The 27,173-nt window shown below is 38.1% G+C and overlaps 1 protein-coding gene across 1 annotated transcript in view; it reads left to right on the top strand.

The window, feature by feature from the left end:
• Window positions 1-27,173, top strand: part of PCCB (propionyl-CoA carboxylase subunit beta) — a 124,755-nt gene that overhangs the window by 44,283 nt on the left and 53,299 nt on the right. Inside the window, exon 10 of the mRNA XM_044669991.1 lies at window positions 671-794. Within this exon, the coding sequence (XP_044525926.1) occupies window positions 671-794 (124 nt within the window). The remainder of the gene's footprint in view (window positions 1-670; window positions 795-27,173) is intronic.

The raw sequence follows: 27,173 nt of genomic DNA, 5'->3' as shown, positions 1-27,173 counted from the left end.
TTACCGACTAGTAGTAGTAATTTAACTAGTGTTGGTAATAATTTGATTAAAATTGATGATGGTTTATATGGTGTTGATAATAATTCTATTATATTATATTAATATATTATATATATATATATATGGATTATATTTTTGGTTTGATTTATTTAGTTCTGAAAGGGGTATGTTGAAATCCTCCAACTAGTATGGTCCTACTATCTATTTCCTCCTTAAGCATCTTTAATTTCTCCTTTAGAAATCTAGATAATAGGAGGCAGCTGGGTAGCTCAGTGGATTGAGAGCCAGGCCTAGAGACAGGAGGTCTTAGGTTCAAATCTGGCCTCAGACACTGCCCAGACCCTGGGCAAGTCACTTAACCCCCATTGCCTATCCCTTACCACTCTTCTGCCTTGGAGCCAATACACACTACCTTTTAGCAAAACGTAATTTCCTTCCTTATCTCTTTTAATCAGATCAATTTTCTAGTTTGGCTTTTTCTGGTATCATTAATCATAGCCTTTTGTGAATTAGTCAGCATAGCTGAGAATATGCCAGAGGCTTATAGTAAACATTTCATTGAGATTCAAGGCATTTGCCAGTTGGCAACTATAAATTTGTGGCAAAGTCTGTTTTGTTGTATGTGTACTTGTCTTTCTTTTTTGACTGTAGTTCTCATTTATTTTTGCAGGTTGTTGATGAGAGAGAATTTTTTGAGATTATGCCAAATTATGCTAAGAACATCATTATTGGCTTTGCAAGGATGAATGGAAAGACTGTTGGAATTGTGGGCAACCAACCCAAAGTGGCATCAGGTACGATCAGCCATCCGCTCACTGGTTGCTTTCCAGATAGGACCTGAGAATCTACAAAATCCTAGACATGGAATTGCCTATTATGAACATTATAACTATGAGCTATTGCTCTTATTCTCAGTCATTGCTGAGATATTTGCTTATATTTGACTTCATATTGCTCTTATCTTTATTGGTTTGTATTGTATATTATGTGTATTTCCTTATGAGCATGTCCATAAAACCAGTGCACAGAAACAAAGACCATGGGAACAACCTTTTCTCATTTCCCAATTATTTGGAAAAAATTCCCTCCCTATCTATTTAACATGGGTCTCTTGGCCATTTCCATAGATGGTGATAACTTGTCTGATGTCAGGTAGTCCTGAACAATTCTGGAAGACATCATTGAGCTATTGGGTCAGAAACTTCTCCCACGGGCATATCCCTCAGGTTCTCTCAATGCCACTTAAAATAATTAAGTGATAGCTGAACTAATTATTGAATGGATCTAAAGTAGTTGGTTGGAAACATTTTATGAGACCAGTGATGACTCACAGTTGGTTGGAGTTAGGGGGTAGGCTCAACAGGTAGGACTAACCTGTCAGTGATGCTATAATGCAATCTGACTGTTTCAAAGTTGTTATAACAATTTTAGTTTTATTATAATATTATAATACTCAAATTCACAGGATTGAATAATGGACCAGGGTAAACGGGTCCCGAAATTTGGTAATCTAGTTTTTCCACCAAAAATTCCACTAGGAGCTCTAATGGACTTTCTTCATGGAAGCTGAGGCTACTTTATTGAAAAGGGAAAGACAGAGAATATTGTTTACGGAAGTCTGATGCATGGCTTTTGCAAACTAAGATTGGCTTATGCATGGAACAGAAAAAAAAAGGTTCCAGATAATGTAAGGAATGAATTGAAGTGGACTCCCAAGATTTGGATGGGGGAAGTATTCCTGTCTCTTATGGAGTTTGGAGGAATCACCTTCTGTGTGGGTTAATGGACTTTTTTTTTTTAATTTAGAATTGATTCATTTTTTATTTTTTAGAAAAATGTTTCATGATTCCATGATTCATTTTCTTTCTCTCCCCTCCAAACAACACCTTCCACCTATAGCCAATGTGCATTTCCACTGTGTCATTAATCAAGACCTATTTCCATATTACTGATAGCTGTACTGAGGTGGTCCTTTAGAGTCTACATCCCAAGTCATATCCCCATCATCCCATATGTTCAAGCAGTTGTTTTTCTTCTGTTTCTACTCCCACAGTTCTTCCTCTGAATGTGGATAGCATTCTTTCTCATAAGTCTCTCAGAATTGTTCTAGGTCATTGCATTGCTACTCGTAGAGAATTCCATTGCATTTGATTTCACCACAGTGTATCAGTCTCTGTGTTTAATATTATCCTGGTTCTGCTATTTTCACTCTGTATCAATTCCTGGAGCTCATTCCAGTTCACATGGAATTCCTCCTGTTCATTATTCCTTTGAGCACAATGGTATTCCATCAACACCATATACCACAATTTGTTCAGCCCTTCCCCAATTAAAGGGCATACCCTCGTTTTCCAGCTTTTGCCTCTACAAAGAGTACAGCTATAAATATTTTTGTATGTATCTTTTTCCCTTTGATCTCTTTGGGGTATAAACCCAGCAGTGATATGGCAGGATCAAAGGGCAGACAGTCTTTTAGCTCCCTTTGAGCATAGTTCCAAATTGCCATCCAGAATGGTTGGATCAATTCACAACTCCACCAGCCATTTATTAGTATCACCATTTTGCCACATCCCCTCCAACATTTATTACTTTCCTTTGCAGTCATGTTAGCTAATCTGCTAGATGTTGGTACCTCAGAGTTGTTTTGATTTTCATTTCTCTAATTATAAGATATTTAGAACAATTTTCATGTGCTTATTGATAGTTTTGATTTCTTTATCTGAAAATTGCCTATTCATGTCCATTGCCCATTTATCAGTTGGGGAATGGCTTGATTTTTTGTACAATTGCTTTAGCTGCTTATATTTGAGTAATTAGACCTTTGTCAGAGTTTTTTGTTATAAAGATTTTTTCCCAATTTGTTGATTCCCTTCTAATTTTGATAGCATTGGTTTTGTTTGTACAAAACCTTTTTAATTTAATGAAAATTATTTATTTTACATTTTGTAATTTTTTATAACTCTTGCTTGGTTTTAAATTCTTTACTTTCCCAGAGATCTGACAGGTATACTATTCTGTGTTCACCTAATTTACTTATACTTTCCTTTTTTATATTCATGTAATTCACCAATTCTGAATTTATCTTGGTGTAGGGTGTGAGATGTTGATCTAGACCTAATTTCTTCCATATTGTTTTCCTATTTTCCCAGCAGTTTTTGTCAAATAGTGGCTTTTTGTCCCATAAGATGGGTTCTTTGGGTTTATCATAGACTTTCTTGCTGAGGTCACTTACCCCAAGTCTATTCCACTTATCCTCCCTTCGGTCTCTTAGCCAGTACCATATTGTTTTGATGACCACTGCTTTATAGTACAGTTTAAGATCTGGTACTGCTAGGCCCCCTTCCTTCACATTTTTTTTCATTATTTCCTTTGATATTCTTAGTCTTTTGTTCTTTCAAATGAACTTTGTTATAGTTTTTTATAAATCATTAAAGAAGTTTTTTGGTAATTTGATAGGTATGGTACTAAATAAGTAAATTAATTTGGATAGGATGATCATTTTTATTATGTTAGCTCATCCTACCCACGAGCAATTAATGTTTTTCCAATTGTTTAGATCTAGTTTTAATTGTGTGGACAGTGTTTTGAAATTGTGTTTGTATAATTCCTGTGTATGTCTTGGCAGATAGATTTCTAAGTATTTTATGTTGTCGGGTGATTTTAAATGGCATTTCACTTTCTAACTCTTGCTGCTGAGATGTGTTGGAAATACATAGAAATGCTGATGATTTATGTGCATTTATTTTGTGTCCTACAACTTTGCTAAAGTTGTTGATTATTTCTACAAGCTTCTTAGTTGATTCTTCTAGGATTTTTTAGGTAGAACATCATATCATCTGCAAAGAGTGATAGCTTATTCTCCTCATTGCCTATTTTAATACCTTCAATTTCTTTTTCTTCTTTAATTGCTACTGCTAGTGTTTATAGTACAAAGTTAAATAATAGAGATGATGATTGGCATCTTTGTTTCACTGCTGATGTTACTGGGAATGCTTCTAATTTATCCCCATTGCTGATGATGCTTGTTGATGGTTTAAGATATATGCTGTTTATTATTTTTAGGAAAGGTCCCTCTATTCCTATACTTTCTAGTCTTTTCAGTAGGAATGGGTGTTGTATTTTTGTCAAAAGTTTTTTCAGCATCTATTGAGATAATCATGTGATTTTTCTTGGTTTGCTTGTTGACATGGTCAATTATATGAATGATTTTCCTAATATTGAACCATCCTTGCATTCCTGGTATAAATCCCACCTGATCATGATGGATAACCCTCGTGATCACTTGCTGGAGTCTTTTTGCTAGTATTCTATTTAAGATTTTTGCATCTATGTTCACTAAAGAGGTTGGTCTGTAGTTTTCCTTCTCAGTTTTTGGTCTACCTCACTTTGGGATCAGTACCATATTTGTGTCATAAAAGGAATTTGGTAGAACTCCTTCTTTGCTTATTATGTCAAATAGTTTGTATAGTATTGGGATTAGTTGTTATTTGAAGGTTTGATAGAATTCACTTGTGAATCCATCTGGTCCTGGGAATTTTTTCTTAGGTAGTTCTTTAATGGCTTTTTCAATTTCTATTTCTGATACGGGATTATTTAGGTATTCTATTTCTTCTGCTGTTAATCTAGGCAATTTATATTTTTGTAAATATTCATCCATATCACCTAGGTTGCTATATTTGTTTCCATATAATTAGGCAAAATATTTTTTAATGATTGCCTTAATTTCCTCTTCATTAGAGGTGAGGTCTCCCTTTTCATCTTTGATACTGATAATTTAGTTTTCATCTTTCCTTTTTTTAATTAGATTGACCAGTACTTTGTCAATTTTATTTGTTTTTTCAAAGTACCAGCTTCTTGTCTTATTTATTAATTCAATAGTTCTTTTACTTTCAATTATATTAATTTCTCCTTTAATTTTTATAATCTCTAATTTAGTTTTCATCTGGGGATTTTTAATTTGTCCTCTTTCTAGTTTTTTTATTTGCATGCCCAATTCATTGATCTTTTCCCTCCATAATTTGTTAGTATATGCCCTTAAGGATATAAATTTCCCCCTGTGTACTGCTCTGGCTGCATCCCATATAATTTGGTAGTATGTCTTATCATTGTCATTCTCTTCTTTGAAATGATTAATTCTTTCTGTGATTTGTTTTTTAATTGATTTTGGAGAATCATATTTGATTTCCAATTAATTTTTGATTTGCCTATCCTTGTACCCTTACTAATTATTATTTTTATTGCATTATGAACTGAAAAGGTTGCATTTATTATTTCTGCTCTTTTGCATTTGTTTGCCATGTTTCTATGCCCTAGTACATGGTCCATCTTTGTGAATGTACCATGTGCTGCTAAAAAGAAGGTGCATTTCTTTTTGTCCCTATTTATTTTTCTCCACATATCTATTAACTCTAATTTTTCTTGCATTTCATTCACCTCTCTTATCTCTTTCTTATTTATATTTTGGTTTGATTTATCTAGATCTATCGATAGGAAAAGGTTTAGGTCTCCCACTTGTATAGTTTTGCTATCTATTTCATCCTTGAGCTCCACTAGCTTCTCCTTTAGAAATTTGGATGCTATACCATTTGGTGCATACATGTTGAGTACTGATATTTCTTCAGTGTCTATACTGCCTTTTATCAGGATATAATTACCTTCCCTATCTCTTTTAACCAGATCTATTTTTACTTTGGCTTTGTCAGGTATCATAATTTCAATTCCTGCCTTCTTTTTTTCAATTGAACCCCAATAGATTTTGCCCTATCTATGTCTGCCTTCCTCATGTGTGTTTCTTGTAGACAACGTATGGTAGGATTTGGGTTTCTAATCCATTCTGCTGTTTGATTACATTTTATGGAAGAGTTCATCCCATTCACATTCAGAGTTATGATTATCAACTGTGTATTCCCCAATATTTTGATTCCCTCTCCTTGTCCTGCCTTTTCTTCTTTCATTATTTCCTTCTACACCTGTGTTTTGTTTTTAATCATTCCCCCTAGTCCCTTTCCTTATTTTACTTCCCTTTCTCTGCCTACTCTTATTCTTCTCTTATTTTTCTTTATGGTCTTTTAAAGTTATCCCCCACACACACACAGTCTCACTCCCTAGTATTGCTTCCCTCTCGACAAGTCCATTTGTTACCCTTCTACTTCTCTATAGGGCACATATCAATTCTCTGCCCCAATTGATCTGATTGTTCTTCCCTCCTTGAGTTAATTTCAATGCACGTAAGAATAAAGTATTTCCTGTCTCAACCTCTTTACCCTTCTAGTGTATTGGTCTTCTCCCCTGCTCCCACCATGAGCTTCCTTATGGAATATAAATTTACTCCATTTTGTCTCTTTTCCCATTTTTCATATTATCCTCTTTTTTCAACCTCTTTATATACATATATATATGTATATGTGTATATATATATATGTATATATATATATCTTGACATTTCATCCTGTGAGTTTGTCACTGTTTCCTCTAAGTATAAAAGATAAGTGTATCTTCTTCTAGCTATCCTGATGATAATAACAATTTTTAAGTTATCAATATAATCTTTTCTTATAGGGATACAAATCATTTGAACTTATTGGGCTTCTTTAAAAAATTTTGTTTTTTTGGTTGTTTTTTCCCTCTCTTAATGACCTTTTGGTGATTCTCTTGAGTTCTGCGTTTGGACATCAAATTTTCTAGTTTTTTCTTCATGAATGCTTAGAAGTCTTCAATTTTATTAAATGACCATACTTTCCCTTGCAAGAATATAATCAGTTTTGCTGGGTAGTTGATTCTTGATTGAAGACCCAGTTCTCTTGCTTTCCAAAATATTATATTCTATGCCTTCCAGTCCTTTAGTGTAGATGCAGCCAGATCCTGTGTTATCCTAACTATTGCGTGGGTGAAATTGAAGGGAGGAAGAGGAAAGTAGGAGAGGAATTTTGCCATAAAATGTGTTTGAAAGTGAAGGGATGAGGTTAGGATGGATGGGAGAAAGGAGAAAGGAAGATAGAGGAAGGGAAAGGAAGAGGTAGCAGTCCCCAACCCAGGTGGGGGTAATTGACCAGAGCCCTTCAAATGAATAATCAGAGAGCAACTTTAGGGTTTGAATAGCTAGGTTTTATTTTAATTAGTAAGGAAAGGTCTAGGGAAAACTAGGAGGTAGGAGTAAAGGGAAAAAGGCGCTGAGAGAGATCACGGTTTCAGGGTAAAGAGAGAGCAGAGCTCAGGGTCAAGAGAGAGAAAAGACCCCAAACTTTCTCTTTTATACTTTCCCTGACACCTCCCCCAAAGGAAGTGGGAGGTGTCAGGGGAAGTTGTAGCAGAGATAGTCCTGGGAGACATAGTCTTCCAGGGCTTACAATAATTTCAAATGATACATTCCCCTCTGTGATCCTTTGGGAGACCAATCTCCCCAATGGATCATAACAAACATAAATAAATTTACAATCACAATAAATAAAGGGTATATAAATCAATACAAGCGAAAAAAGGTAACAATTTTTACAATATAAAGAAATCAAATGGTGCTTCTTTTACACAAATATTCAGGGGGGCAGTCCCCTTTATTCACAACAAAATAGATATATACGTAAAACAAATTCATTTAAACAAAACAGATGAATTTAAGAAAACAAATGAATTTTAAAACACACAAATCAATTTTAAAACAAGACAAATGAATTTAAAACCCCCCAAAGTTTAGAATTTTTCACATATGGTTGCTCTCTTAGGCTCCTGGATCATTCTTTCTCCATGTGGTCTCTACAGGAATCTCCATTTTGATTCCAGGAGGCAGTAAACTTCTTTTCTAAAACAACCTAAATTCTCCATATGAAATAAAAATACATTCCCCCCTGAGGAGGATAGAAAGTAACAACGAAATCGCACAGGGATATATGGCTGAGGCGTGAGGCATATGAATCACTGCCAGTCAAATTCATCAGAAAATTTAGCACAAAAAACAAGTAGTGGACAAAAAAATTTAAACCTCCAATCCTAAATTTTATATGAAAAAAGTTCTAAATAAGGAAAAAAAAATAGAAAATCACAGTAGGTCTTTGAATAATGTCCAATTAAAGTAATCCATGTCCAATATCATGCACTTTCCCACTTAGCAGCCAGTACCACAGTCAACCACTATAGTAAGAAAGTTAGGAAAAAGGACTAGATTTATATTTATTGGTCTGATATTACATTGTTTCTTCTTTTCTTCTTTTGTTGTTTCTTCTCAGGGATATAATATGGAGCCAGAATAGCCAATTGTTAGGTACTTGACATATACATTTTTACGAGGAGTGTTGTTCGAAGAGTCCTACATCTTAACGTATGTTAAGTGTTGCAACCTCAATGCTCACACTAGGTTTAAGTCCTTTTTATTGGCATAGAAGTCTTAGCAATCCTAGTAAGATTGGTTTCTCTTTTTGACCTGTGTGCTCATTTGGCATCATGCAGGTATGTGCTTCTTTGGCATTATGTTGACAAAATCTGTACTCCTTTGTTGATCCTATTTCGTTGATTCAGACATATGAACTAAGTCCCATAATAGCAAAGTACCAATGGCAGTTTCAGTAGTCTAAGTAGTCTAAGGCTTTTGGGTAGACAGTTACACTCAGAACAAATGGATATACTAACCTATACTAATCTAATAATCAAAAACTCTTTCAATTTAGATAAATGACACGTGTTTAGGACAAATACAAAAATTGCACATGTAATTATAAAAAATGTGCTAAAATTTCAAGACATATATATGTATATATATATCCTATAATCAGTGACAAGAGAAAAAATATAAATATAGGATTGTTATGTTGCAATTCATGTCACTTAAGAAGGGATAGAATATAAAGGTTCTTACTCAAGAATTTAGATGCATTTCCTCTTACCTTAGCCATGATCCACAGTCTGAGTGCAAATTAGGTAAAACAATGGAGTTATAAAAGCCATTATACATTTAAGAAAATATACAAATTTCACAAATTTCACAAAAAGCACAAAATGCAAATCAATTCAAATTCAAATTAAGTCAATTCAATACAAGTCTCCTAATAAAGGTAATATATGTTCAAATACAGTGACACAACAATAACAAAATGAAAAAAATACGAAGTATAAATGTAGCAAGTCACAAATACAATCAATAGTCAATTTCAATACAGGTCAATTATTCAGTATCAACAGAAGGCACTCGTTTTACATGACTACAATGAATCCATGAGTCCTTCTCCCCAATTTTAATAGCCGTTGGAGTAGTCAATAGGACCTGGAATGGTCCATCATAAGTAGGTTCAGTTGACTGGGTGCATTTAAAGTTCTTTATGTACACGCTATCACCTGGGTTTAGATTGTGAAGCGAGAAGTCTATGGGGTCTGCCTGAACAGCAGCTCCAGAATCATGGAGCTCTCTCAATTTGGTTTGTAATTCTTTGAGGTATGTGGCAATAGTTGTATCCCCTCCTAACAATGAAGTATAGGCAGGGGTAAATGGTTGAGCTTGAATAGGTGGATGTCCAAATAGCATCTCAAATGGTGAGATGTGTAAATCACCTCTGTGTCGGCTTCTGAGATAAAATAGATCCAGAGGAAGAATTTCAGGCCATTTTAGATGAGTCTCCATTCACAATTTGCCAATCATAGTTTTAATTTCTTTATTCATCCGTTCAACTTGGCCAGAGCTCTGGGGATGGTAAAGTGTATGAAATTTAGGAGTTATCCCCCAAAATGAATAAATTTATAAGACTGAATCCATAAAATGGGTTCCTCTATCTGAATCAATCTGTGCTGGCAGTCCAAAACGAGGAATAATTTCTTTTAGGAGGATTTTGGCAACAAAAGCTGCTGTGGCCCGAGCAGTATGAAAGGCTTCAGGCCACCTTGTCAGCTGATCAACTATGACTGGGCAAAATTTATACTGTCCAGCTTTTGGTATAGAGATTAAATCAATTTGTAAGTTCTCAAATGGTGTGTAAGCAAGAGGACATCCACCAAAGACTTTGCCACGAAAAGCATGTTGATTGAAGGCCTGACATGTAGGGCAATCTGTACATATTTTGGAGGCAATTGTATTTATTCCAGGTGCTACCCATACTCTTTTAACAGAGTCTACAATGCTTGGGGTGCTGAAATGACCATGTTTATGAATGGATTGACAAATTTGGGTGTAGAAATTTCTAGGGAGCAGGGGTTTGCCATCTGATGATACCCATACTCCATTAACTTGTTTGGCTTTAAATTTCTTTTTCCATTGTCCCACTTCCTTGTCAGTGTAGGAAAGGGATAGATCCAAATCATCAGTGATTGTCAGTGCAAAAGGAGTTCAGGTCCTTCCAAGGCCTCTAGCTTTGCTGCAGCATCTTCTGGGTCATTTCCCCTGGAGGCAGGGTCAGTACCACATGGTGTATGTGCAGAGCAATGAACAATAGCTATGGCTTCAGGGAGCTGGAGGGCAGAAAGAAGTTCATTAATAAGGTTTCCATTAGCAATATATTTTCCAGCTGATGTCAGGAATCCCCTTTGAAGCCATAGCATGCTGACGGCATGACATATCTCAAATGCATAATGGGAGTCAGTGTGAAATGTGGCCCTCTCATCTTTCGCTATAATACAGTCATGTTTTAAAGCTGTGAGTTCTGTTCCTTATGCGCTTACATTTGAGGGTAAGGAAGCTGACCACAGGGTGGCAAATTCAGTAACTACTGGAGCTCCTGTATAGAGCTTACCATCCCTCATAAAGGATGAACCATCTGTAAATAATATTAATTTGGGGTTGTGCAAAGGGTGTCCAGTAAATCATTGTGAGGTTTATCAGAAATGGACACTAAAGAGGTACAATCATATAAAGGTTCTCCAGAAGTTGGCAAATCAGGGAGCAAGGTTGCAGGATTAAGAACTCCACAGTGCTTTATTGTGATATTTTCATCGTTCAAGAGGGTTATTTCATATTTTGTAATTCTCTGCTCTGTAAATGCCTGTGTCCTATGTCTTAATAACAATGCCTCAACTTTATGTGGGCACATTATGGTCAGAGGGCATCCTAATACTAGGTTGGCAGATTTAGTTACTAATAGAACCATTGTAGCTACTCCTCTAGGACATGGTGGTGCTCCTGAAGCTACTGGGCCCAACTGGGCTGAATAATAGACTACTGGGAGTTGAGCAGGTCCCAAAAGTTGAGTCAGAACACATGAAGCAACCCCTCTCTGTTCATGGACATATAAAGTAAATGGTTTATCATAATTTGGGATGCCTAGAGCAGGGGCAGACAGGATAGCTTGTCTTAAATTAGAAAGAGCTGTCAGGTGTTCTGTTTCCAATTTAAGTGGTTCAGAGACTGAATGTTTTGTAAGTGCTACAAGGGGTTTTGCAATTTCCCCATAGCAAGGGATCCACTGCCGACAGAATCCCGTTGGTCTAAGAATTGCCCTTAATTGCTTTTTTGTGGCAGGAACACTTAATTTTTGGATATTTTTGATATGTTTTGGTGAAATAAGACAGGACCCAGCAGTTAAAATTAAACCTAAATATTGGACCTTGGGGAGATACCACTGAACTTTGTCTTTTGAGACCTTATGGCCTCTCTTATATAATTCCAAAAGGAGGTGCTTGCTATCCTCCTGGCACACTTCAGCACTTGGTGAAGCCAAGAGCAAATCATCCATATATCTGATTAAATAGCTGTGTTTGAATTTGATAGCATCTATATCTGCGTTTAAGAATTGCATAAAAAACGTAGGGCTGTCCACGAACCCTTGAGGCAATCGAGTCCAGGTCTACTAAGAACCTTTCCAGGTAAAAGCAAAGATATACCTGGAATCCTCATGTACAGGTATAGAAAAGAAAGCAGAGCACAAGTCCACAACAGTAAAGTATGTAGCTGTGCTGGGAATAGAAGAAATTATTGTGTTCGGGTTTGAACCCACAGGATGTCTTTTTATAACATGATTATTTACAGCTCTTAGGTTTTGGACAAATCGATATTGGGCTTTTCCATCTAGGCCTATTCTTGGATTTTTAACAGGTAAAATAGGTGTATTATATTCCGATTTACATGGAATTATTATCCCTTGTTCAGTTAGTGAATTTATCACTGGGGTAATTCCCTCAATTTCTTCCTTTGATAGATGGTATTGAGGAATGGAGGGAGCTAGACCTCCTTTTGTCATAATTTGAACGGGAACTGCTGATTTAAGTAGGCCCACATCAGAAGAAGATTTGGCCCAAAGAGACTCAGAGATATAAGTAGGTATTCCCAAGGTGGGAGGCTCATTCACCTCCTGGCTCTCTGAGAGAAGTACAGGGAGCAAATTTAAAGATTCTTTGGGTATTTCTAATGTCATAGAGCCATCTCTAGAGCAGGTTATTGTGGCTCTAAGTTTACACAAAAGGTTTCTTCAAGCAAATTTATAAGGGATCCAGGCATTAAAAGAAGTGAATGTTCTACAGTTAGGGGTCCCACGCTTACCATGTGAGGTGACAGCTTTGGGACCTGTTGAGGTTTTCCAGGTAGACCTACTACTTTTAGGGAGCCAATAGAATCACAATCTGAATTAGGTGTGCTCCTCAATACAGACCTGGAAGCTCCAGTGTCCTGGAGACAATCATAATAAGTGTCTTCAACTCTCAATGTCACATGAGGCTCATTAGTATGGGGGGCAGTGAATAGGGACAACAGGCAGCAGGATATCAGGGTCTGGAAAATCAAAGGTTGCATCAAAGGCTGCATCCTCTGATTCCCGTGCCCAACCCCACCCACCCCTGCACACCTTCATAATGTTTTTGTAGTTCCTTGGGCTCCTCTTTGCAGGGCATTAGCACCCTGAGTAGTGCATGGATGAGCTCCACTTTGAAGGTACTGTTGTGGGGTCATTTGTTGTGGATTATCTGCCTGATTATCAGTCCTGAAATTGCGATTTCTATAGTTATTGTTCTCATAGCTTCTAAAATTAGTGTTGCTCCTGAAGTTATTATTATTCCTTAAATTGTTGTAGTTGTTATTATTATTCCTAATTATCTGTAACAAATTCCTGCTATTCATCAAGTGGCCCTTCTTATTACAGAAGTGGCAGGTCAGAGATTGATAATTAGACTCTTGGAGAGAGGCAAATGGTATTGGTGTATTATCATGCCCTCTTTCCTGCTTTTCTATTTTATTTAGTAATGATTTCACTTCTTTTTGTATGGTATCTAATAGGTCATTAGTTTGTACCTTTTTTTCTTCATGTCCTTTAGTGACATACACAGCTATTTTCCTTAATTCATCCAGATCCATTTCTGGCCATTTGGGACAATGCATCTTAAAGTAATCCTGGACCACTCTGCTAGAATTGTTTACAAACTGTCGCCTTATTTGTCGTATGCCTTGTTCTGTTGATAAATCCAAGTCCAAATATCTAGCTTCCAATTCAGTAAGCCTGTCCAAAAACTGAGAGGGAGTCTTGTTATCATTTTGCTTTAGGCGATCAAATTTGTTCCATTTGTCTGGATATTCTGCATATTCTTTCATTGCTTTTAATATTGCAGCCCTAGCATTATTCAGCTACAAATATTCCTCTGAATTGTTATAATCCCATTTCGGGTCCTCACGTGGCCAAAGTGCTACATTTCGCCCTCGGGCCTTATGATGATTTTGTTTCTCTCTCTCTGTCAGGAAGATCTTGAGTAATTTTTCCACATCCTTATAGGAACGATTGTATTGGAAAAATGTATCTTCCATCCTTTTCATTACAGCTATGGGTTCATCATTATAATTTATAATATCTTTTTTAAACTCTTTGATATCTTGAGGAATGAATAGAGTATGATGTGTTAAATTTATCACATCCCCAGATCTGTCTAATGTAGGCACTTCCCTTAATGGGAAAAGGCCATCACAGGAATCAGAATTAGAATCAGAATCAGAATCATAGCATGGTTTTGGTTTCTTTTTAGTCCTTTTGGTGCTTACCGAGGCAGAACAGACCTTGTTATTGGCATATATGGCATTATGTTTCTTTTGAGTTATTTGTGTGTTTGTCTCGGCATAATTGGTAGGAACCAGTATTGTTTGGACTGGGGTTGGTTGTGGACTCGGAGAAGGGACAGGAGAGGACAGGGTGCTAGGAGAATGAGGAGAGGAGGGAGAGTTGGTCAGGATATGCATAAGATGAGAGAGGAGTTTCATCACAGCTGTCTTCTCTATTTCAGATGAAATAGGAGAAATAGGACTTTCCTCTCTGAGTGTTTCAGGAACAGCCTCTCTAAATTTGGAATCAGATTTTTGAATTGGATCCTCCTTTTCTAGTGCGTTGTGCATAGCGTATTTGAAATTGTCCAATTGGATTTGTACTGCTGCTTGGATGTTGGCTTGCATTTTCCTATTTGCAGCCTTTTGCTTCATCATACTGAAAATTAAGAAAACAAGATTCCCTAGAAGCATCAGAAGGAGGAGGCAGTACAATTTGGCAAAAGCTAAAAGATTTTCCTGTATAGAAGCAAACGTGTTGGGAGACTTCTATTTGTTTATTTAATTAGCTAGCTTTTATTTATTCAGTTTGCTTTAATTCTAATTTTTTTATTTAACTGTTCTTATTTGTGTATTTATTTGTTTTTAATTATTTAATTTCAGAGGGAAAATTTATTATTTTCTTATGTATTATTATCAGTATTGTCCTTGGTGCTGCCCTCCAATGGCAGAAAGGCAGCACTATTGGAGCTATCCTTCATTCTGCCCACCAGTGGCAGAAAGGTAGCACTGCAGCTTAGCAGAAAAAAGGGAGAGGGGAGCACACTCTGTGCTCATTGCTGGCCTCTAGTGACCAAGGTAGTACTGTAGCTCAGTAAGGAGAAGGGAGGGGGGAGCAGTGAAATGGATAAAAGCATGATGACAGCTGTCAGTCTGATAAGCAAGGTAAGTGGGTTTTTTTTTATATTAGGGACTTTAGTATTGCCTTTTAAAAGGCAAAATCTCTCCAAAGGGAGAGATTGAAGCTAGTAGGTGGGTATCTGGGTTTTCCTGCCAGCAGACTCCTGGGGGCAGATCTTGCTTTCCTGCCACTGGCAGACCCCCTGCTGGTTTTTTTGCCACTGGCTGGGTTTTTTTCCTAGGGGACCATGGTTTTTGCAGGCTGGGATTGGGTGAGGGTTTGGGGGCTTGGGTGATGGTTTTAGATCCCTTGCCTAGGTGCTAGGCACAGGCACTGGGCAGGGGAAGAGTAGGGGAAGAGTTGGTGTTTTTTTTTCCAACCCGCTGGGTTTTCCAGCAAGACCCCCTGCTGGGTTTTAGCCTGATGTGGTAAGGGGAATTAGGGTTTAGGCTCTTTGGCTGGAATTGGGGGGGGATTTAGATCTAGGGGAGGCAGGGGTTTAGTAGAATTAAAGCTCCCCCGCTGGGCTGGGTTTGGACGGGAAAATGTTTTTATTTACCCTTAGGCAGTAAGGCAGGCAGGATCTTCAGCAGGCAGTCAGGCAGGCTGGTTCAGGTCCATCTGAAGGTCGACATGAAATGTGTGGGTGAAAGTGAAGGGAGGAATAGGAAGGTAGTAGAGGAAGGTTGCCATAAAATGTGTGTGAAAGTGAAGGGATGAAGGTAGGATGGATGGGAGAAAGGAGAGAGGAAGGTAGAGGAAGGGAAAGGAAGAGGTAGCAGTCCCCAGCCCAGCCGGGGGTAATTGACCAGAGCCCTTCAAATGAATGAACAGAGAGCAACTTTAGGGTTTGAATAGCTAGGTTTTATTTTAATTAGAAAGGGAAAGGTCTAGGGAAAACTAGGAGGTAGGAGTAAAGGGAAAAAGGCGCTGAGAGAAATCACGGTTTCAGGGTAAAGAGAGAGCAGAGCTCAGGGTCAAGAGAGAGAAAAGACCCCAAACTTTCTCTTTTATACTTTCCCTGAAAACCCCCCAAAGGAAGTGGGAGGTGTCAGGGGAAGTTGTAGCAGAGATAGTCCTGGGAGACATAGTTTTCCAGGGCTTACAATAATTTCAAATGGCACACTATGGTTCCCTGGTATTTGAATGACTTCTTAGCAGCTTTTAATATTTTTTCCTTTGTCTGGTAATTCTTGAATTTGGCTATAATATTCCTGGGTGTTGTCAGTTGTGGATTAAATGTAGCAGGTGATCTGTGGATTTTTCAATCTCCACTATTCCTCTCATTCACGGATCGTGGGACAGTTTTCTTGTATAATTTCTTGTAGGATGATGTCCAGGCTTTTTCTTTTGTCATGATGTTCTAGTAGTCCAATAATTCTTAAACTGTCTCTCTGTGATCTTTTTTCCAGATCTTAGGTTTTGGCAATGAGGTGTTTAATATTTTCCTCAAATTTTTTATTCTTTTGATTTTGTTTTATATATTCTTGCTGCCTTTTGAAGTCATTTGCTTCTAGTTATTGGATTCTGACTTTTAAAGACTGAATTTCATCCCTGGCTTTTTGATCACCCTCCTTCCAGTTGGATTTTTTTTGTAAATCAACTTTCGCCTTCTTTGCCTTGTTTTCAAGCTGGTGTATTTTGGCTTTCAAGACACTGTTTTCTTGTTTTAATTCATGTATTTCCTTTTTCCAGTTATCTTCAGCCTCTCTTAATTGTTTTTTGAGTTCTTGAATTAATTGAATTTTGAGTTCTTCCAAAACCTAAGTCCAATTCGCTGGAGTTTCTCTGTATTTGCTTGGTGTTCCTTGATCTTCCTCTAATCCATTTGCTTTTTGTTCTTTTTCTGGATAGAAGCTGTCATTTATAATTTCATTTTTCTTTTTCTGTCATTTACTCATGTTTTATCCTTTCCCCAGCTATAATCTTTGTCTGATTATTTGCTGGATCTGTGGATTCAGCCCTGGAAGGGCTTCTTCTCTGCTCTGTTGACTCACTAGATTAGTGAGATTAGTGAGCCCTGGGGCCAGATCTTCCCCATCTGGTAGTGTAAAAATAAAATAAGGCAAGCACACAAATAAGGACAAAGAACTAGAAAATAAAGGTTCAAAAATGTTTCTAGATACTTTTGATAGATGTCATCAAAGTATCTTCAGTGGTAAATTGAACTGAAGCTCAAAAATGAACTTCCCTTCAGGGCCAGGCACAAGGAACGCTAAAGAGACTCTTGTTTATGAAAAAATAAACCATTTACTTCAATATACATAATGGAAAAAGGATTTCTAATACTAAGGGGTTCTAACTCCACCCAAATAAACTTCTTGGTTCTGCAAGGAACCACTTCTTCTGTGGTTCACAGGCTACGCTAATCCTCCATGATCTAACTAACCAAATTTATACTATTCTAAATAAACCTAACCAACATAACTCTTAACTTCACCTTTAAGTTATAAAGATAACCAAGGCTAGCTGGTTGAATCTCCACAAGAATTAAGTTAGGACTCTGAGCTTTAACAGACTCAGAGTCCACACCAAAGACTAGGTTTTGATTGGTCTTTTCAGAGTTTAACCATTCTATAAACAATAACAGATAAATGAATAGTGTTTCCCAAGGTGGAAAAGAAAACACTCTCTTTCTTCAAGTCTTTCACTCAGAAAGTGATAGAGACGTCGGCTATGGGGGTGGGGAGGTCGGGGGCGAAGGGGAAAGTAAGAGCATGAATCATGTAACCATGTTAACTTTTCTAAAAAATAAATATTATTAAATGTTAAAAAAACGAAAGAGATAGAGAGAGGCAAAGATGTTACCTTCTCTATCCCTGAGAGAGAAAGAAAGTTCATGTGACTCTGTCGACTGCCAGAAGCCCACTCTTGGAATGCCACACCCAGAGAATATAACTGTCATAGAATAATGGTTATACCTGCCAACAGTTGAAATTTAATACTCTCAGCTCTTTTTGAAACTCCAATTCTTCCTCAAGCCAGCTTCTCTACTTCTTATCTTTAAACTAATAAAACAATACTAATTTTCTTATATCATCCTTATAGTAGTAAATGCTAAAGGTGTGATTTCAGCTACTTTCACTGCAGTCTATGGTGGGGGCATTTTGGAACTTCCCTGTCCTCTGAAGACTTTTTTTCTGCTGTATTGATAAGATTAAGCCCCAGAGGAGTTGATCTGTAAAGCTCATTGTGCCCTGAGGCCAAAACCTTGAGAAAAGGGTGGTGGGGCAGTGCAAGATAGAGTGTTTGTGGGCCCCCCCCCCACCATTGTGCTTCTCCTCCAATTGCCTCCCTGCTGTCTGTGATCAAAGCCTTGAGTCTAGCATAGCTGTGCCAGAGATGCACTCCCTCCAGACAGAGCCCTTGCCTGGCCAGAGATTCCAGGATCTGCTGGAGACTCAGTACAGTAGGTAGGGGATGGGACCTAGGATCTTCTTTTTTTCTTTCCCCTCGAACCCCAAAATTCAAGAATTCAGGCTTTTTTTTCCTACGTAACTTTTAAGTTGGGTTTGTTAGATTTGGTTTTCTGTCCCCTTGAAGCCCTTTGTCTATGATTGATGTTGAAGGGTTTATAGAGATCAGGATCCTTTCTCCTTTTAAGCCGCCATCTCTTAATGGATTTTCTGTGGAAGCCATTGGCCCTATTCCTGAGGTTTCTCCTATTAACCATCCTGTCTCTGAGGGAGAGATCAGATCCATTTGGATTTCTCCTATCACTTTGTACTGATTCCTGTGTTCCAGTGCTCTGATATATTTCCATGTTACTGAGAAGGAGCCAACCTGAGCCAAGAAAGCTGTCTCTCTGAAGTTAAGCCTAGCCATCTTTGGCTAGACCCACTAGGATGACTTTTCAAACTTTTCACCCTATCCAACCTATCTATTCAACTGAACTATAATCAAATCAACTACTGGGTGGCCAGTAGTCAGGAAGCTAGTTAGGATTTTGGGTTCAAAACAAGCAGAACAGACTAAGGAGCATCAAGAAATGGAAGAGGGATTTGTGAGAGCCCCATAGGTTGGAGGGAGGAGTTAGAAACCTAGAGATTAAAGAAATTTCTTTGGCTCTCCTTCATTTCCCTGTTTTGAATCTTGATAATTAACCTATATTCTTTTTATAAACCCAAATAGCAGTCAGATTGCTTTTTACCATAAAATCAGTTGGTGGGCCTACCCGACTGGCCCACAGCCTGTTACAGACAGACCAGCCTACTTTCCTAGACTACCACCAATCTAGGACAAGTAACCCATTTATTTCCCTATTATCTCTCTCTGCCTAAAGAAATCTAGCTACCTGTTCCTGACTTGCTGGTCTACTAATAAATCAAGACTAGCATACAGTTTATCAGGTAAAGATTGCTAGATGTAATAAGGAATTCACCTTGAGGCCAGAGGCCAGAGCCAAGGTGACCAGGCTCTTAATGGCAGAGTCACTAGGTCTTCACAGCTCACACAAACATAAGTCTCTTCTCTCCTTGGTGTCCAGGACTAATGGATACTTCCTCCTTCAGGTTCTGCTTCTTATCCCGTCCCCAAATTCTGGAACCCTTTGTACACTTCTGTGCGTGTGCCAGCCCTCTTCTGCAAAGCCTTTTCACCAGACCTTTGCAAAACCTTCTACTTGTCTCTTTCCTTATTATATTCCCTCTCCTCTTCTTCTATTTCTATTTTTCTGTTTCTATCCTTTTCTATATTTGTAAATTTAGACTGAAAGGGGTTTCTCAGCAAGGTTGGGTAATGGATGAAGGAGTCTAAAAGATTGCTCCCAAAATGGAGTCCAAAAACTTAGCTGACTTGATGGCTGAAGTATTGATGGGTGAGATGTGATGGAATGGCTTTTCTTAGGGAATCAGGGTTTCAATTTCCAAGAGAAGGATCCACAGGAAGCCCTCAGGCCTGGATCCGAGCCAGGTTGTCCTTCTCCTCCTTCTTCCCAGTCCTCCACCTGAAGCCCTTCTTCTCTCCCTCTTCCTCAGAGAAAATCCCAGAATCCTCTCTTGTCTCAACTGTCAGCAATTGTCAGCAACTGCCTTCTCTGGCTCCTTTGGTCCCATCCTCCTTGCACAAATCCCATCCTTACAGCATCCCATTTTTCAAGAAGTCTCACTTAATTCATGCATCACTATTTCCTATTCCTATCTTATGTTCCCCCTCCCTCCAAAATAATAAATCCTTATCTTGTTTTATCGCTATACTAATCATCTATCTATTCCCATTCTAAGATGGATTTTGCAGAGGTTGGTCAGGGGGATGAGGGTTGCAATTTATATAACAATATTTACAGGGTGCAAAACATTTTGCAACAACAAGAGTTTTCCATTGAACACAATGTCTAAGTTTACAGTGTAACAATTTTCTTATCCCTAAACTCTTCTAAGTTATTATTTAACACATCTATTATTTAATCCATCCAGAATTTTAACTTGTTTCTACTTTTAATATATGTTTATCAAGTAATGCAATAGAACTATCTTATTATTCCCAGCTTTTATCAAATTATGTTTAAACTACCTATGTAAGTATGGAAGTATGTAGTCAGTTTTAATGAGTAGTTAATCCATGGTTGAAGACCCAGTTCTCTTGCCTTTCTGAATATCATATTCCAAGCCTTGCTGTCTTGTAGTGTGGAGGCTACCAGATCCTGTGTGATCCTGATTGGTGCTCCTTGATATCTGAATTGTCTCTTTCTGGCTTCTTGAAATATTTTTTCTTTTACTTGGAAGCTCTTGCATTTGGCTATTATATTCCTAGGGGTTTTCTTTTCAGGGTCTAGTATAGAGGTTGATCTATGGATCCTTTCAATGTCTACATTGCCCTCTTATTGTAGAACTTCAGGGCAGTTTTTCTGAATAATTTCTTTTAGTATGGAGTCCAAATTTTTATTTTCTGCTTTTTCAGGAAGACCAATGATTCACAAATTGTCTTATTCTAGGTCTGTTTTCTTGATCTGTCAATTTCTCAGAGAGATATTTCATGTTTCCTTCTATCAGTCTTTTGACTTTGCTTTATTTGTTCTTTCTGTCTTGAGAGATCATTGGCTTCTACTTGCCCAATTCTGGTCTTTAGAGAGTAGTTTTCTGTTATAATCTAATGATTTTCCTTTTTGGTTTGGTCTATCCTTTTTTCCAGCTGTTTAATTTTTGTTTCCAAGTGGGAGTTTCTGTCTTTTAACATGTTAATTTCCTTTTGAGCAATTTCGCACTTCTCTCACCAAATCTCTCCCATCTTTCTCATGATCTCAGATTTGAACTCTTTAAGAGCTTGTGGCCAATTTTCGTTTTTTTGGGAAGGTTTGGATGTAATTACTTGTTTGTTCTCCTCTATGCCATTTGCTCTGTTGTCAGGATTTTTTCTGTGTAAAAGTTGTCGAGTGTTAAAGATTGCTTCTTGCTTTTTCTCTTTTGGGATTCTTGTGAATGGCTTGCCATTATTATTATTTCTTTCTCAGTCAGAAGTCTTGTTGAGGCAGACAGGCTCTATGCCTATGGAACTGTGGAGCTATTTTTGCCTGAGTTAGAGAGCCATGTGCCCTCTCAGCTTTATCCTTGTGGCCATAGTCGGTCTATACTCTCTAGGCTCCTGAGGTCTCAAGTCTCAGGGTCAAGCCTCCTGGTTGTTCCTTTGCTTGCTCCTCTGCCCAAAGCTCCTTTAGCAGTCTCAGGGCACTGCTTCCACAGTCATGCACCCCTCTGCACTGGGTCCCCACCCAATTTCCACACCTGTGCTCAGGGTCTGCATCCACGCCTGTGTCTGCACTTGTACTCAAGGTCTGTGTTCAAAGTTCGGTTCTTTAGCCTCTTGAGGCCTTAAGTCTTACTGCTCTCAGGAGCAGGCCCTGGTGGTCCCAGGTAGCTTCCAAGAACTTAATGAATGCCCCATATGTATACATATGCATATATATGTATATGTGTGTGTGTATATATATATTATATATATACTTATTTACTAAATAACCAGGATATTGTAAGATGGAATTATAGGAGGGCTGTCACCAGAACCCCAAGAAGGAGGATCAGTTGAAGACAGTTGGAACCAGGAGGATAAAAGGAGGACCCCCCCCCCACAAGCAAGAGGGAATTGGTTTTGAGAGCTGTGAAGGAGAAGGAGGTGGAAGTCTGCAACTCCCAGCCAAACCAGCCCTTGTGACTAACCTATGCTCCTGCTGCCCTAGGAAAACTGTTGACAGCTGCCATCTTGGATTCAGCTAAACCAGTTAACCAATACAACATCTACAGAGATATTTTGGGACTCTTTTGAGAGCCTATCTCTCTGGGACAGCTTACCCTCATCCATTTATTACAAGAGACCCTTGTTTTACTGTTAGAAAGAACTATAATAGATCAGAATAAAGTTTTAGTGGGGAAGGGAGAGAGAAACTCAGTTTGGGGTATTAGCCCTGGCTGAGCCAGGGACTCTTAGGCTTCAACGAAGAATCAATTAATCATCCCATTCACCCTCTGTTCCTCAACCTCCATCCTTTCCCTCATATCAATCCTGTTAAAGTCAAGTTATTAAGTCATATCGCATTTCCGGTTCATTCGGTAAATTTATGATGGAATGAACAAGACTGCTGCCTACCTTTGGGTGGTTCTCCATCTTGAAGCTGATTTCAGTTGAAAGGGAGAGTAGATGGTGAAGGGGAGGTTTTTCCTGATATCTCTGGCTAACAACAACATAGACAGATAAGATATACCTCAATCAATAGAGAAGCCTTTCTTTCATCAAGCATATGGTGGCACAAACAAATGAAATCATTCCATCTAGTAAAGCCATCAACAAATAACCCCCAGTAGAAGGAGGACTCCTGTGGTGACTTGAAGGAGAGATTCCACTTTGACCTCTCTTCCTATCACCCAACCCCAACACTGCAGGCCCTAGAACTACCTTTTTTTTTTTTTTTAAACCCTTACTTTCTGTCTTAGAGTCAGTATACTGTGTATTGGCTCCAAGGCAGAAGAGCGGTAAGGGCTAGGCAATGGGGGTCAAGTGACTTGCCCAGGTTCACCCAGCTAGGAAATGTCTGAGGCCAGATTTGAACCTAGGATCTCCCATCTCTAGGCCTGGCTCTCAATCCACTGAGCTACCCAGCTGCCCCCTAGATTTACCATTTTTTATTTTAGTTTTGGTACTCTTTTTGTTTTTCCTGTGGCTCCCATAACTTTTACAGAACCGATGATTGTAATGTCCTCAGGTGATATTTTTAGCACTGAGCATGTAGCACTTAATTAATGCTGGATATATTTCTATTCCCAATTTTATCATTACATGTTGCTCAGTATTGTTAGGTTCTTGAAATACTGGAATCATTGTTGCCTCCAATTCTATTTCCTCCAAATACTATTCTTGATCCATGGTTTGTATATAAGAATTATTGACAGTTACAGATTCTTGATTTGAAAATTCACTTTTCAGTCTCTCTTGCTTTTTGCATTGGAATTGCTTAAGCGTGAGATTTAGGGATGTTGGGATAATGTCTTTGTTGTTTGAAGAATTTATATGTGTATTTTCCTTACATTCTTCCACATTAGGATTTAATTTAGAGTCCTATAATATATCAGTGACATTTCCGTTTTTTGTATCATCATTTTTGATTTTCTCTTCAGGAGGTCTACTCATGTGAATCTCTGGAGATATTGCTTGGTCCAAACCATTTGTCTTTTGTATTATTACTTTTAACGTTTGTTTCTCAAATTCAGCAAAACTTTTTTGTTTTTGTGTCATTAGAACTATCTGCTATTTGTGATTCTACACTATTTGTTTGTTGCTTTAGTTCCCTATCTTTAGTTTATGAATTGTAGTTTCTCCTCTAATAAGCTCTTTTTTGTTTATGCTGAAAATGCTTTTAAGTTATCACTAGAAAGTGTTTCTTTGTCTTTGGTTTGCTAAATCATTTTTATTAGGCAGTTTATTGCAAGTGTATCTTTTGTTTTCTTTATGTCTGGCCCTTTAAGAGCTGTCCCGCCCCTTCAAAATGAGTGGTTTCTTATTGGCTGTGGTGTTGCTAGGCAGATTAGCTGTACTGACTGGAACTGCTTTCAAGATGGCTACTTTCTATAGTCACACAGGGTTTTGAAATGTATGTAGTTCCAACTTCCCTGAAACTTCCCATGGTTTTCTTCTTTCCAAATTTTTGTAAAATAGGCTGGAAAACCTAACTGGTTTCTACAAAACTGTAAGAAAACTCTCTTACAAAGGGTAAATCAGAAAGGGAAACCCAGGGAAGGTGTTACTGTGGTCCAAGAGTGTTGGTTAGGTAACTCTCAGAACAACCCTAACAGACTGATCAGGGAGCCGAAGGCTTCTCCCTTCTGGCCCCCTTCACCCTTACCAAAGATTATCTGACTGCATTTATTTAACTAAATTGGTTTAATAACAAGTCTTAAAGAGAAGGCATCCGGATAGAGGGAAGTAGGAATTGCCCTCAACTTTATGCACAGATGGTTTTCAAATCTCTCTCAGATTTGAGCTGAGCCCAGGGCTCACAGGCTTATGGAGATTTTCTTTCTTACTATTCTATATTATATCTATGCTATCTTTCCTAAGTTCTAAGTCTTTAGCAGTAGAAAGCAATAGGAAAAGAGTTTCTGACCTTCAGAGTTTGTTTAGCCTGTCTCTTCAGGCTAGTGCCTCTAAAGAAAGGCGTTACAATTCAAGCAGCCACCTTCAAATCCTTTTCTTCGATGACACAATTCACAGGAATCCAGGTAGAGAAAACAGTTGGGAAAATCCCAGGAATAGAGGAAGTTTCTATCCTAAGAGGCAGTGAAAGCTCCTTCTAGTCGGGAGGTCCAGGAAAGAGTGTTCCAGAGAGCAACTGTCACTCACAAGTCCTTTCCCCTCCCCCTTCCATCTGTCTTCTTTGTCAATCAACCTCTCTACAATGTTCCAAGCCCTTTCTGTGCAATTTTTTCCACAGTATGCATTCAAATATAGTATAAGCTAGTGGTCAACCTCCGAAACCTTTGTTCTTATATACTCCCTGTTTGAACTTCATACAAATCTTGAACTTTTGACAGACTGTTATTGCATATTAAGATATTCCAAGTACAATCCAAAATCATTGCACTGAATCAGTCACCGCTTAGCTCCCATAATGTCCTTTTGCATGTATGGCATTACACACATGATAGAAAAATTCATAGGCAAAATGGGTTTACCTAGTTCTGAAAACTGTACTCCTCTTATCTCTTTGGCCCCAAAGTTGTTTTTACATGTCTGAATTTGCAGTTCATTGTAGGCATTAGTTAAATTATCCTCTTCCATTATTGAAAAATTCAGCACATATGTTGGGCCCATTCTTGCTCCATATTTAGCTGTGATATCGGCCCTATGATTTCCTAAGGACACTGGGTCTTTCCCAAGCATGTGATATCTACAGTGGATTACCGCTATTTCCTTAGGCAATTGTATGCCCTCAAGAAGCTGCATTATGATTTTGGCTTAAGCTTTTTCCTTCCCTGCTCTTGTGAGAAATCTTCTGTGCTGCCAAATTTCTCTCATGGCATGAGTGATTGAAAAAACTTATCTAGAATTAGTATAAATGTTTACTCTTTTATCTTTTCCAATCTGACATGCTTTTGTCACCAGTTCCGTCCCTTGAGCACTCATTTCTTTTGGCAAAGATCCATACTATAATGTCTCTGATTGTGTTACTACAGCTGCCCCTGTAAAATGTTCCCCATCAAGCAAGAACTGTCTGTATACATCTCCATTTCTGGATTGAGCAATGGAGTGTCTTTTAAATCATTTCTGTTTTTTTTTTCCACTACTGATATGGTTTCTTCAGTTATGGAAGGGTTCTCCTTTGAATGGCAAATCTGGAAGTAAAGTTGCTGGGTTTAAAACATTGCGCTGTTTCAATGTGATGTTTTCGTTTCTTAGCAACACAGTCTCATACTGGGAAAGCCTCTGCTGTGTGAAAGCTTGAAAATTACATCCTTTTAATATTCCTTCCAGCTTGTGGGCAGAATAGACATTTATTTTTGATCCTAATACCAAATCTGTTGATTTTTGCACCATAAGCTCTGTGGCAGCAACCGCTGTAAGACAGGGGATCATTCGTTTAGCAGCATTGTCCAATTGTGAGTTGTGATAAGCTACTGGTCTAAAGTTGGGTCCTAAAGTCTAGACTAACACTCCAGATGCTACCCCTTTTGCTTCATCAACAAAGACCTGTAATTCTTTGTCATAATTAATGATTCCTAGGGCTGGAGCTGTTATTATAGCTTCCTTAAGCTTTGCCAATGCTTGGAGATGCTCTTTGTTGAGTTGCAATGATTCTGTGACTGTTTTTAGTGAGATCTGACAGACATTTTGCTATTAGACTGTAACCTAGGATCCATTGCCTACAGAACCCTGTAACTCCTATAATAGCCCTCAGTTGTTTCTTGAATTTTGGCACACTAAGCTTTTGGATATCATCTACCCTCTTCTTGGAAATTTTTCTCATCCCCTTTTCCAAGATGAATCCTAGATATTCGACTTTGGCATAAGCCATTGTAGCTTTGATTTGGACACTTTATAGCACCTTTTGTATAGTTCTATTAGTTTTCTGTTGTCTCAATAACAAACTTTTGCAGTCAGGCTGGCAAGGGGTACATCATTGACAAAGTGTGGACGATCTTATTTTCTCTGAATACTATGGACTTCAGATCTCGTTTTAGGATTTGGCGGAACACATTTCCACTCTCACAGAACCCTTGAGGTAATTGGGACCATGTGAACTGACTTCTGTTCCAAGTAAAAGCAAAGATCTTTTGGCTTTCCTTTGCAATACATATGGAAATATAGGCACTGCACAGATCCACCACATTATAATGTTTGGAATTACTTGGAATTTCTGCTCTAATACTGGAGGGACTTGGGATGAGATTTTTTCACAAAATTGTTTACTTTTTTATTTTTTAGAAAAAAATTTTCCATGGTTATGATTCATGTTCTTACTCTCTCCTCCCATACTCCCCCCATAGCCGATGTGCATTTCCACTGGTTTCTTCATGTGTCATCGATCAAGACCTATTTCCATATTATTGATAGTTGTACTAGGGTGACCATTTAGAATCTACATCCCAAATCATGTCTGCATCAACCCATGTATTCAAGCAGTTGTTTTTCTTCTGTTTCCACTCCTATAGTTCTTCCTCTGAATGTGGGTATAGTTCTTTACCATAAATCCGCCAGAATTGTCCTGGGTCATTGCATTGCTGCTAGTACAGAAATCCATTACATTAGATTTTACCAGTGTATCAGTCTCTGTGTACAATGTTCTCCTGGTTTTACTCTGCATCAATTCCTGGAGGTCATTCTAGTTCACATGGAATTCCTCCAGTTTATTATTCCTTTGAG

Source organism: Gracilinanus agilis, chromosome 3 (assembly GCF_016433145.1).
Source record: "Gracilinanus agilis isolate LMUSP501 chromosome 3, AgileGrace, whole genome shotgun sequence".
Lineage (NCBI taxonomy): Eukaryota > Metazoa > Chordata > Mammalia > Didelphimorphia > Didelphidae > Gracilinanus > Gracilinanus agilis.
This window is presented reverse-complemented; position numbering and strand designations above follow the sequence as displayed.